Here is a 13,545-nt window from a genome sequence, read left to right on the forward strand (position 1 = left end):
ACACACACACACGCTGCGATGCTGGTTCCTCGGGGGTTCTAAGAGCAAAACTAAATCTGTGACGCCAGCACCCTGAAGCAAGGAACCACCTCCTCATTGAAATGTTAAACCTGAAGAACCAGCGCTGAGGAGTGGGAGGTTTCTACCAGTCGGGATTATCTAACAAAAACTAGAATCTGATCAAATCCATAAAACAGAAACAGAACCTCAGAGTTAGAACCGGCTCAACTGTGAACCATCTGGCAAAAGTAATCCTGGTCTGAAGAACCGGATGAATGTAGAAAATGTAACAAAAAAAGGAACCTTAGAACCGGGTCGAAAGAAACCCGGACCGAAGAACCAGATCAAGGTTTCCAATGTGACACAGAAAATGAACCTTGGCCTGAAAAACAGGATCAAATGTAAACTATGTCATAAATAAAAAAGGACCGTAGATCATCTGGAAACAAGAACATCGTCCGAGGAACCAAATCAAATGTGTAGAACGTTCAGAAACTAAGACGTTGTTGTGAAGAACCCAAAACATGTAGAGAAAACAGAGAAGTCTGAAACACAGAGGAATGATTACCTCCAGAGAGAGATGGGTCATCTGTCCAAACTGAAGTGTATGTGGGAGAGGAGGTGTGTGTGTGTGTGTGTGTGTGTGTGTGTGTGTGTGTGTGTGTGTGTGTGTGTGTGTGTGTGTGTGTGTGTGTGTGTGTGTGTGTGTGTGAGATGGAGCATGTCTGCATATGTGTGTTTCGGGTATGAAATAGAAAAGAAAATGGGAATTCTTGGTGTGTGTGTGTGTTTGAGTGTAAGCTAAATCAAAAGGGGATAATGTGTATACTGTTCATCCATGCATTCCCACAATCCTACACACATGTGTACGTGATCAGAAATCCTTGTGTAAACACTCTTCACTCCTCTGTAACTCCACTTTCATCAGCACATTTATTTCCTGCTTTGTTGCTGCCTGAGATGAAGCATTTTTTATTCTGCTCCTCTCAGAAAAAAAATGTGAAGGAAAGAAAAGATGAGATCATTGACCAATGATCAACACAATGAAAATGCTGTGACGTAGAGCACTGAAATGGGGCTTGTGTATTTGGTTTTGAGATGAGGGAGAGATATGAACAAAGTGAATATTGCATGAACCCCATTGGTTGTGATATTACAATCTCAAGCTAGAGCAGACATACCTTCTGCGATTGTTGAGTAAAGTGTGTGGGCTTAGGACCAAAAAGCACAAGCACATAAAATACAAAGCAGGCCAAAGCTGGCTCCTCATTTTCATAGGCCATATTCACTTCCCCAATGTAATTGCCAGAGAAATTCAAATTACAAAAGAGCACACAGGCCTGATTTAATTTGCTTTTAACTCGGCTAATGACTTCCCATCTCAACCGTTTCTCCCTGTGTCTCTCTTTCTGTAGCGCAGTCCCTTTTCTTTCAAGCGGAGACTTTTATCTGCACAAATGCCTCCTCTATTCTTTTAGTGACTCTACAATTATTTAGTGATAGCCTTTATTATAAAGTGTGTCACCAATGAGCTATGCTGTGTCTCTATTATGCTACCACGTCAAGGCCTCTAGCATCAAAAACACTATGTGCTGAGTTCGACTGATCTCCAAACAGAAATGGTTGCAAAGAGGGCTAAGAAAAGAATCGAGCAGTGGGGGGTCCGAGGCGTGCTGACTGGGACAGAAAGAGGAGCACGACTATCAGGTGCTGAAGAATGTCATTTTTGGGCTGGAAAGCATGAAAACAGTTCTGGTATGATAATGGTCAATATAAGTAAAGCAAGTATTGAACAATCTACAGACTGGAACATGATGCGACAGTTAGCAAAGGTTGAAAAAAGGTTATGGTATCGTAAAGAGATTTCAGATGTTTGTATCAATTACTGCAAGAGACAAAGGAAAATATTTGGTTGTTCTATAGTAAATGTATTGCTGTCAGAGGGATACAGAAAAACAGGCAGGTCAGGTCACTGTGTACTGCATGCCTTTGCTGTTTAGACTTTCTTCTAGCATGATATTAAGTGCGGTCAGAAAATCAACGCGTATCCACATTAATGATTCATTGTCGTCAATAAACATAAACGTTCAACTAACAAACCAAAGATTTGAAGCCATACAGCATATTATGGGTAGCTTGTATCAAGCAGAGATCATCATGCAGTTTATATTAAGCGGTTGAAAAAGATTTGCCCTTCCACTCATAGTGAGCACATGTTCACCTGTGCCCAAACCACGCCTTTATGTGACGTCTATGATTCAGATATAGTCAACATCAATCATAACAATAATAAACATCAACAAAGGGGAATCCATAACAACCTACCGGTATTCATAATAAAACAACACTTACAAAACATTCATAATATTTCATTATAAAAATAATTAAGGTAGATAAACAAAATGGCTTCAACAGATGATAAGCTTTAACTTAAAGGTAGGGTAGGTAAGAATGGAGAAACCAGCTCGAGTGCGCTATAATTTGAAACTATCCAGCTGAAAAAGATCTGCCCCTTTCTTCAGACTTCCTTACAGAGCCCCTCCTCCAACACACACGAACGTGCACATGACCAATGAGGGCACGAGATAAGTTTGTGCACGAGATGGAAGGCTGACAGGCAGGTAGGCCATCCAGTTATTTGACCCGGTCCGGGGCAGATAATTGGTCGTGCTTTTTACAGCGCCACGGCTTCCACAGATGAAATATTTGTATATATTTATTGTCAATGTATTCATTGCTATCGGGATGTTAAGAGCATTCCATGGAATATAACAAAAAGTGTTTCCGAAGTGAATTACCTACCCTACCTTTAATGGGCAAAATAATCCTGGAGTTGTTTGCCTTGGCCTCAACATCAAACATAATACATACTAGGTAGATCACTATCCTGAAGGACACATATATGTGCACTATTGAACAAAGGTAGAGTACAAAAAATAATCCAGATGATCAGTCCACATTATTAATAAAAGCTGCGTTGTCACTCTGATACTGCTCTATAATGTTTTAAAGGCTTAACAAAAGTGTGTCCTCAACACCTCTCCTTTGTTTGGCCGAGCCAATAAATGAAATACACCAAGTCTCTCTGCATTTAGCTTCCACCTTAACAATCTGGATGTTCATTCTGGCCCTGTCCTTAAACTGCCTGGACACATCAGGGCAAAACAGCAGTTATAAAATAATAAGTTAAGGTAGTGAGTCTACCTTTGACCTGCAGGAAGTTGCTGCTGTGTCTGTGGCTTCACAGCCAAACGTTAGCCCTTCCTTCCTGTTTCAAAGTTTATTATTTTTCCTCTCAATGTAGATGTCTGTGACCCCAAATGTACTTTCTCTCTCAGCTGTCTAAAGCCGTGAACATTACACCTTGGTCACAATGGTTAACACACATCTATGTAAAGGTCAGCGGTGAAGTAGATAAGACCTATTATTCCACTGTGGCAGCCAGACGCAAATCACAGGAAACAAGCAGCTAACACACTGGGGGCATTTAAGCTTACACAAACATATTGAAAATGCACGCCAACACGCAAGCACGCAGACACGTTTCACTCAGCTTTACACATTGTGTTGTCACGTTTGTGTGTGTTTTTGCTACGGTGATTATTAGTGATTATAGAAATCAAGGATTTGGCTGGGATAAAGGTCTGTGAGAAATGAGCCACTAGCTGTTCAAATCCTTTATGATAGCAGCCAGCCACATACATGTATATAAAGAAAACGACACAAAATAATGATTAGAGATTAATACTGCTTGACAAATGAATCAAACGTATGTTTAAACGGTTTCTAAACATCTTTTCAAAGGACAATGGCATCCTGCAGTGTTGAACATGGACTTATGGCCAGATTAAATTAGCTTTCCGCTAAGCAAATAAATATGTTTCTATTAGTGTCAGAAGCTAAAAAAGGGTGAAATGAATAGAAGGAGCTGAACAAAGCAAAGAGGATCAAATACTGTGTGGGCTCCAAGGTTATCTTTTATACTCCCTGGATAGGCGAGGCCACTAACTCAAAGACATTTCTACTCTCCTATTACAAAAACCAGGACTGTTGAAATGTATTATGTATTCAACCCTTCAATGTTTGCTTTTATCAAGAGATGGCAGCATGTGTCTTTGTCGCCCTTTAAGTTAAGTTTAACCCTGAAAGCATTTGATTGGGAATGATGTGCAGGAGGAGGCTAAGGGAAACATTAACACAAAAGAACTCAACAACTTGTTGGTTTTACAAGAAACTGTTCAGGAACGATACATCTAAATGGTTTGAAGTTAAATGTTATATTTACACAGCATTACAGGCCTTAATATCATTAATTAAACCTCAAACTATCTATTAGAAATTAGAACTGCCAGTAATCAAACATTAGGCAGCAGTCAGCCTGCCAGCAATACTTCATCCTGTCTACCTGCTTGCTGCCTGCCTGCCTGCCTGCCTGGAGGATATGAGTGATGAAGTTGGTTATTGGTTTGGGCTTACAGCAGAGGATCATTAACACCTGACTTTTAGCATATTGCTATAACAATAACAGATTAGGACTGCCAAAAATGTGACTAAATTGAGTGGAGGGAAGAGGCTGATAATGAAATGAAATGAGCTGTAACTGTGGAACAAAGGGCTTTTTTAATGCCTGGAGTATAATGGCTATGGTTTACACAAACAGACTCACAAATAAACACACACACACACACTCTCACACACACAAAAGTTTAATGAGCCATTCTGACTGAGTGGCTGTAAATTCCTTGTTTATGACACCGAAGCATCATGATTCAACTTGTTCACAAAGGGGCTTTTAATGTTGCTGACAACACACACATACACAATTCACACACATATACAAAGAGCAAAAGGGGACCGTTAGTGTAGCCTAGGGCAAAACACACACACACACACACAAACCAGCTTCCCTTAATAGTATCAAGCGTGCTAAAACTGGGACACAAAACGGAGCATTAGAAACACAGTGGAGTCTTTCTCCAGTCTGAGGCTGTATGGAAAATGAACTCTGCCCTCAGGCTCATGTGTTTGCATAAAGAAGACACAACATGAGAACCAACCCAAAACTAAATGCCGGCGATTAGAAAGTCAGCCAATTAAATAAAACACACTCAACAGCTACAACACTCAGCTGCTGAAGAACATGAACAAGAGCTCAGGTATGGTGGAGTAAAAAGGAACACTGTCAGATTCAATCCCATGTTAAAAAAAACAACAATAGGTGTATTTATCTTTCATTCATAGTCTATTTTGCCCTCCGCTGCTCCATTATTGTTATAATATGTGTCCTTCACATCTATAATATTTATGCAATACTCACCGTGTCTGTAATTAAATAAATAAATCACAGTGTAGTCCAAAAACGCAATCGCCAAATTATTGTAATGAACCAAAATAGTTAACAGTCTATGTATGTAATTGGAGCAAAATGCTGCTTTTGGACACAACTTTCATTGAAATAATCAGGGCATTTGCTCATGTGTCAGGTAAAGATTACTCAAAATAACTGTGCTAATGGCCCAGGAGAAACCTGACAAATTCCTTAATTACAAAGCCAGAGGGCATTTGACGACTAGCTGGACCATGTTGAAATTATTTTCTGATTGGGGTAAAATTAACTGGGTGAGGGGAAAAAGCCAATCTAATTTGGATTTAATAGGTCCAAATGAAATTAATATGCAACTTAATGAAACTAATATTGTGAATCAATTTGAACATGAAATTACATTTTCATAGGTAGTCCCAGGTGAAACTGTACACCAGGCTGTTGTGAAAAAGAAAAGGAGGTGACACATTGGGTTCATCTGTCAGACGCAGGCTGAAATGACTCTGTGCAGAGTCATTTCAAAAGAGTTAATGGGTTATATTATGATGGGCAGGGTTGACTTCAACAACAGGGTCTGCATGTTTAAAACATTTTGTATTGCTTGAAACAAATCCTGTTCTGCTTTTGTTGTTGGGTTCTACTAGATATCACTGATATTAGCAACATGCTAGGTGACATTATACTTCATTTGAAAAGGATTTTTTTGAAAAACTGTATATACAGCTATGCTATTGGCTAACATGCTCACAATAATAATGCTGTATAGTGACTGCCAGCCATGTATTTCATTAATAGTAAGAAAATACAGGTATTAAAACTTCATATAAAACATGTTCATATTTATTTATTCATGATTTAAGAGTTTTCCTGGACCCCCAGATAATGTGTGAAGGCACTTACCTGCAGCAGGTATACGCTACTTTTGGTTAGAAAGCAAAGGGATGCATCCCTCATGGTCACAAAAAGACAAACTGACAACTAATGGGAGACATTAAAGGCCAGACACACATTCATACTTTCAAATATTCTCTTCTGACGCAGAAGCAGTTTAAAAAGGAACTACAACTGATGTTGTGCGTGTGTCTGTTTATTATGTCAGACAAAGATCTCTCTGTTTCTTCAGCGGACAAATGTCACCAATGATGTCACGACTGCCTCTGAGGAATTTTGAAAACAGATCATCTATAAGCAAAAACAGAGAGAGCACATTCTCTTTCTCTAGTTTCCTTAATACATGCGCACATTAAGATAAATCGAATGTCAAAAATGTGAAATTAGTGACACCAATGACTGACGGACATATTCAAAGCACACATTGAGCTTGGACTTTTAGTAATACCAGTGTTAGAGATTTGTCAACATCCCGTTCAACCAGTCAACATGTTTGTGTAATCCCCGCACTTAGAGTTCCAGTTAAAAGAGTAACAGCAAAGGGATTTATTTGCAGCCAGCCTGACCCTTTCGAAAAACACCAGTGAGTTCATTTGGATCGGATACAGACCCCCTGTAGAGAGGCTGGCAAGGGACTGACATCTGCACACGCATATAAACCGGTCACATCCAGACTGAAAGTCGCACCAAAGCACACACAGAAATAGACAGTACATAAGCACATAAAGCAAAGAAATGTGATGTTTAAATGTAAACGTGATTTGAGGTTAATCCAGACAGAGTGAGATGAGGTTTAAAAAAACATTCCATAGTTTACTTATTAGATTCTATTACACACGTGTTTGATATTTCTATTTATTATGTTTTGCTTTTAATCTTTACTGTCATGTTCCTGTCGTGACACATGTCCCTGATGTGGGACGAATGAGGGATTTCTGATTCTTATTCAAAAACAATTATCAAAATGACACACTGAGGATGTATCAGGGCCAAAAGACAGTGTGCCGGCATCTGATGTAGCTATTTATAAATACAATAATAAACTATTTGGCACTGGAGGAAATTGTATTCAAAATGAACAGGGGGCAGTGAATACAATTGGCAGTGTCATCCTATACGAGGTACAGTAGAACTAAAAGGTTTTTTGTTGGTTCACAAAGCTTCCAAGTTTCATTTTAAACACGCCACATTTGTTGCTGCTCAAAAGTGTAAGTTTATCTGACAAATGACGGCTGATACAGTTGGATAACAGTTGTTCAAGGAGTTTAAGGTTTAGTGTAATCTAAGAAGAGATGAGATGTACAGACCACAAACATCTAGGGCAGTAGGCTCTTTCGGAAACCACACAGTGGTTTAATATTGTTTTTGAGGCTGGGAGTATCATGAGTTTAGAAGAAGATCTCCACACAATGTTCTTATGAATGAAAGTTAGACTAAAGTATAATTTGGGGATTAGATCTCTGCTTATGGTGGACTTGAATGTTTGTTTTTCATCCATAATGTTCCCGATATAACAAACAATTTGAATGAATAACATTTATTGTCACCATGTCTTGAACTTAAGAGATGGTGTTTAGAAAAACTAAAACGTGTTTACTTGACAGCTTGTTTAAAAGCTTGGGAACAAAACATTATTTATTTAAACCAAGAAAGCTATAGCTGTAATCTCCACTAGCGTGTCTACAAGTTATTTACTTTGCTTAGTGAGTCATACCATGAGTGTACCAACATTGAAGAAGCACAGGGGGATGATTGATGGATTATCATCAATGGAGGGGCCGGGCACAGTGGAATTAGCCTGTCGTAACCTTTTTAACTAGCGCTCTGAGAATACAGCACGTGGGTTAGTAGAGACACACAGATCTGTAAACAACATGAAATTAGCCCATAAAAATGTGAGCCTAGATGTGGGTTATGGTGTGTGTGCTGGAGCATCCACACATATTAACCTGGTAAAGTCTTTCTACCTATGTATCTATAGTATTTAACGAGAATATCTACATTTATTTATCTCACTAGACGATAAAATCTTATTTCCTTCCTTCATCACTTTTTATGGTAAACTATAAACATTGTAGACACGACAGAAATGTTTTTGAATAAACTGACAGGGGCCTAACAGGCAAAACACCAAAGGATTGTAACACAAGAATACATAACATCACAGCTTTGATAGAAAAAGGGGACGAAGGAAAGAAGTGTATTTATGTACCGGTAGCTGTGTGTTTTCTTTTCCTTCTGTCATAATATAATTGAAAGGAAAGCAGAGACAAAACTCTTGTCACCTGTTGGGTTTCCATTATATATACATTTGAATAACAAACTGCACTATGAGCACATGCACATAAAAACACCGTACTACACAATCATATCCCAGAGAAGCCATGTGAAATTGATCAAATTAGAAGCACAGAGGGGCTCTGTTTAAGTGGCTGTGCAAAGAGAGAGAGAGCACAGACACCATAAAGCGGAATGGCAGGGAAGCAGTGAAATTGAATTCACACTTAAAGCTGAATATTTTATGGGTGGTGTTCTCTGTGTGTGTCTGTATCCTACCCTGTGTTAATGGAGATGATCTCGATGAGAGGGTTCTTCCTGATTTTGGGCAGGTCCAGTCTTGCGCCTCCGAGCCTCCGGCCTCCATCTTTCTTCTGACCCAGCAGACGAACTGAGTGACCTGAAAACGACAAAGATCTCTTTAATGCATATTCCTATTGAGACTAGTTTACTTCCGCTGTTACCTTTTCTCTTAAGTTTACTTGTTGTACATGTGACAGCAGGGCCTATGTGTGAAGCGGTGCCCAGATGTAAGCATATGCATATTAAAATTACTTCCAAGTTAAGTATAATTTAGCTGTCCTGTTTAAATTGAAAAAACGGATTATCTTTGCTTGAAAGAACCAACAGCTGGAGCTGATTATTCACAGTGTTTGTGAGTAAACAATTAAGGAACATGGAGATAACGGTAAAAAGGACTGTATGGATGGTCGCATCACTTCAATTTTGAAAGTTCAACTAGTCAAAAAAAGCCTTTGTTAGACTTGTCTCATCCAATCAGAATAGGGCAGAATACTATGTCAGAGCAGACACAATTTCATAAAGTAATGGTAAATAGAGACATAAATGAAAAGGCTTGGAGGTGCATTAAATGGCATAAAAGTCTAACCCCTGGTATCAGGTGAACATTCATTCAGTTAAGGGGGAAGATGAAAGCACAAAGTGGGAAGTAAGGAAAGAACATGATATTTCTTTCTGAAGGAAACTCCACTGATACTACCAAGATATTTCATACATGAGGAACTAATGCAGGCCGACAGGAACAAGGGGATATAAAATAAAAGAGGCCTATTTCACTGAGATCTTTGGTCACCTGCATATTGTACAACTCCAAATTTAGTAGCGTATTACTCAGTAGAGATAGCACATGAAAACCGATAGCAGAGTCAAATAGCTAATAGCTAGTGATGTCCAGCCGTTGAGATGCAGTAATCTCTCCTCTCCAACCATCTAATAGAATACCAGCTAGAGGGTGTGCGAGATGGAGGCGTTGAGGGATGGAATTGTCTTCCTGTTTTCATCCGCTTTACATGGGTCTCCTGGGAGGGTGGGCTCAGGGCAGGAAGCGTAGCTATCAATTGGTAGATAAAAACGACAATCTGCCCCAGAGGAGGACAAAGAGCCAATCGGTGAGGCGTGACTGGTCGTAATATCCCAGTACAAGCAAGGAAATTAGAAAAACTTCCCTCATGGAATACAGCTGGGACTTAACGCGTGTTCGGCCGTGCTCTCTTATAGCTAGCTATCTGTGTCTCCATCTCTGGTCCTTTAAACACGGATTTAAAATTCAGGAGAGCTCTTTTATTGTTTGCTCTATAACCGTTGCTCCATCTGTTGACTGATCGATCAGTTCATCTATTCATTAATACTTCCTTTCAAATCTAGGCTTCACATTTCCGCCTGCTCTTTAGCTGCTGTTGATAACATTTTATCAGAAGTCTTTTTCAATAAATGTATAATGTGGGAGAGAAGTAAGTTAAGAAATGATTTCATTTTCATTTAATTGTTTATTTAGCAGGGACAATGCACATTAATGAACACTTAAAATGATGATGGCTAAAGGATGACTTTTTTGATTGTATTTTAACTGCATTACCTTTTTAATAGCAATACAAATGTGTTGCCTTTTGTTTGAAACTTTATTATGCTCTATCCAAATAAAAGTAAAAACACTGAACTACTGTAAATAGAAATGAGAATCATACCCATGTGCTGTGAAAAACTACACAATTATGCAATCTAACAAGTAATGTGCCAATCACACAACATATTCTAAGTATCCACAAATTGGCAGGCTATTACAACGGGAACCTAACCATGCATGCTCACGCTGAAAAATAAGCACGTTTTGAAGATATGCAACTTTACTGACTGGAAAAAGGCTCGACAGTAATGTATCTTTAGCTCACGCCTGGGAAGGATTGGTTTCATTCTGATACGACAATTATTTCTAATGATTAAGGCCAAGGGAGAATAAAGTTATCGGTATATAGCGAAACATAGTCCTTTCAGGAATAAGCAATTACCATTAGGGTGTTACATTTCCCTTGGAAAGAACTTGGAATGTGTCATGACTTGTATATTCATTTTGTATGCCTCTAAAACTGCACAGGACCCCTGACTGCCATGCATGACTCAAGAAATAATCTCACTACCGGCATGGAATCACTCTAGTAGTGAACCCAAAGCCAAATTCAATTTCAGGGCCTAGGGGACCATGAATGGGAAGCAAGAGATAAAATAGCTAACTTGAGTTGCTGAATAAAACTGGAGAATGCTGTCCTATTTTGTCATCTCAATTACAGAGTTTAGAGAGGCCAACTGCTGTGAGGGGCAACCCTGCATACACACAGAAAGACACATCACTATACCACATGTTCTAGTTACTGACTACCCTCCTCCTTTCCTTCCTGTTTTTCCCAATCTCTCTTTCCTTTGTTCTTTTCTATCCTTCATAAATACAAACGGACATAAATCCTTCTATCCTAACGGCCCATTATAACATGCTGGAGGAAAGGCAAGGATAGATGGAGGGAAAGGGAGATGGATGGACGGTTGGATGATGATAGAAAAAAAAAACACATCACAGATGAGGGATGTGCGGGATAGCCAGATGGATGGTTGGATCAGAGGTAGGGCGCTAAAAGACTGACCCGTTGACCTGTGTCTGATGTCTCATAAGTGGCAGGTCTTGCAGTGCTCCCTTGTTTGATTGTAAAGCAGCAGTCAGAAACGGGGGGTGGGGGCACATAGGAAAGAGGGGGCAGATGAGGAGGATGAGGAGGACACAAGGGGTGTAATGATGCTCATTTATCCCCATAGAACAGGTAATTAGATATGTATAACTGTCCTTGAAAAGGCGGTTTAGGTTAATGCCACATGTCGGTTGGAAATCAAATGAATTCATAACAAATCTACGCATTGTTCTTATGCAAACATTTCAAAAGAGCATTTCCTTTAGAAAAGATATATCACACACGGGGCTTTGATGGTTGACAATGACAAGCTCCTTCACAGGGCTTTGTTTTGTCGGTTCTCAACAAGAGGTCACTGAGCATTTAAAGACTATGTTCAACCTGCAGATGACTCAAAAATATATGTGAATGCATCTGCTTTTCAAATGCACTTCATTTCCTCTTCCCTCTGTCCAACTGTCTCTTTCTATTCAGCCTTGTGTTTATTCTCACACTTTATTTGTTCAGCATTGATACATGTAAACAGTTTGTTTATCCTGGTGAAATAAGGATCATGAGGTTATATGGGTGCCTTATAGCCTCTGAACTGGAGCTAAGTAGATACATTAGCCTGTGTAACCTCTTCTGCCCCATCGTTCTATGTCACGCAGGCACACACTGAATCTAAACCCTTTCTAAAAGATAAACTAATATAAAGTGAAATTGTACCATGCGACGTTATCATCTCAGAAAAGATCAATATTAGGCCAATAAAGACATAAAGACATCAAAATGGCACTATAAAAAAAGATGAACCGCGGTTATTTATTAATGGTGCAAAGATCAGACTTGAGTGAAGAGTGAAAACATAAATTAAATATATTTTCTAGCCTTTGTATGGGTCTCTGTATAGAATCATTTTCTTGATTAAAAATGTAAACATTCGTCCCCTGAATTTCCCGCTTTATATAGCCAATTCTTTGTGTTATCTTGTTAGGTGAGCATCACTAAAAGACATTACATTTGGCTAGGTGCCCTTGCAAAAGTGTGCATCCATGGGGCAATTCATGATTTTTTATAGATCTTCTATAGGGCTTGAAAAACAAGAAAAGGTAAAAGATGTGTTTGTTGTTAGCAAGTATACACATCTGGCAAAGCTTTACAACGAAACAAAATATTGATTTGGATAAGCACGCTAGCAGCCACAGTAACATTACCAACTGAATCCCTGACGCTGCACAGTGCCAGCCAGCACACACAGGGCAGTAGTTGTAATGTTGCATGACTGAGTAAATGTTAAGTACTGTGAGCATGCTCAGCAACCCAACTTGAGATAAGTTAAGGATAAAAAGCCCTGCCATTTATAACACGTAATAACTTGAGCTTTATGTTTGGTAGATGCACTACGATTAAATGCAGTTTTACAGTAGTGAAGAATGCTTATGGAGTGACAGTTGTAAAGTTCCCTTTGAGCCGCGATCCAAACTGAATACATAGTCTCACACCTAAAGAAACAAGCTCGTAAAAGCACACCAGTACTCCTGTCATGTGGAAAACAGACCTGCAAGCAATTTTGGTGAAGCAAAGAAGTGTGTCTATTAGCAGCTCATTGAAGTAAGTATTTTAGTAGCCATTACCAAAGGCAAATCCCCTAGCTTAAAGCTTTATGCCCAGGCCTCCGAGCTGGAATAACAGCTCTCAGTTTATACGAGGTCATAAAGAACTGTAATGATACCGGGGAAATTAGTTTCTATGAAGGGGGCTAAGGAGGGAGCAAAGAGAAAGGAAGGAGTGCCGAAGGGATGGAACAGGGCAGTGAGAAAGCAGAGGGAGGAGGAAGAAAGGAAGGAGGGAGATCAAAAGATGCTGAGGAACAGGAAAGGGAGGGAAAAGGAGGAAAAAGGAAAGAACAGGAAAATCATAGAGAAGAAAGAGAGACTGAAAGTCACAGTGTACATGTGTGAATGTGAGTGTGTGTGTGTGTGTGTAGCCAGATGATTTAGGGTGGATGACACATTGTAAAATTAAGCCTCAGTTCAGCTGTCATTCATTAGAGGGAAGCCTGCAGTGCAAACTAGTAAGTCATACACACCCACCCAC

The 13,545-nt window shown here is 39.4% G+C and overlaps 1 protein-coding gene across 1 annotated transcript in view; it reads right to left on the bottom strand.

The window, feature by feature from the left end:
- The window catches only part of cdkal1 (CDK5 regulatory subunit associated protein 1-like 1), a gene marked incomplete at its 3' end in the record, with an annotated part of 132,645 nt that overhangs the window by 82,178 nt on the left and 36,922 nt on the right, over positions 1-13,545 (bottom strand). Inside the window, exon 4 of the mRNA XM_010788027.1 lies at positions 8,771-8,891. Coding sequence (XP_010786329.1) covers positions 8,771-8,891 — 121 coding nt within the window. The remainder of the gene's footprint in view (positions 1-8,770; positions 8,892-13,545) is intronic.

The sequence above is a fragment of the Notothenia coriiceps genome, unplaced genomic scaffold (assembly GCF_000735185.1).
Source record: "Notothenia coriiceps isolate Sejong01 unplaced genomic scaffold, NC01 NC01_scaffold00031500, whole genome shotgun sequence".
Taxonomy (NCBI): Eukaryota; Metazoa; Chordata; class Actinopteri; order Perciformes; family Nototheniidae; genus Notothenia; species Notothenia coriiceps.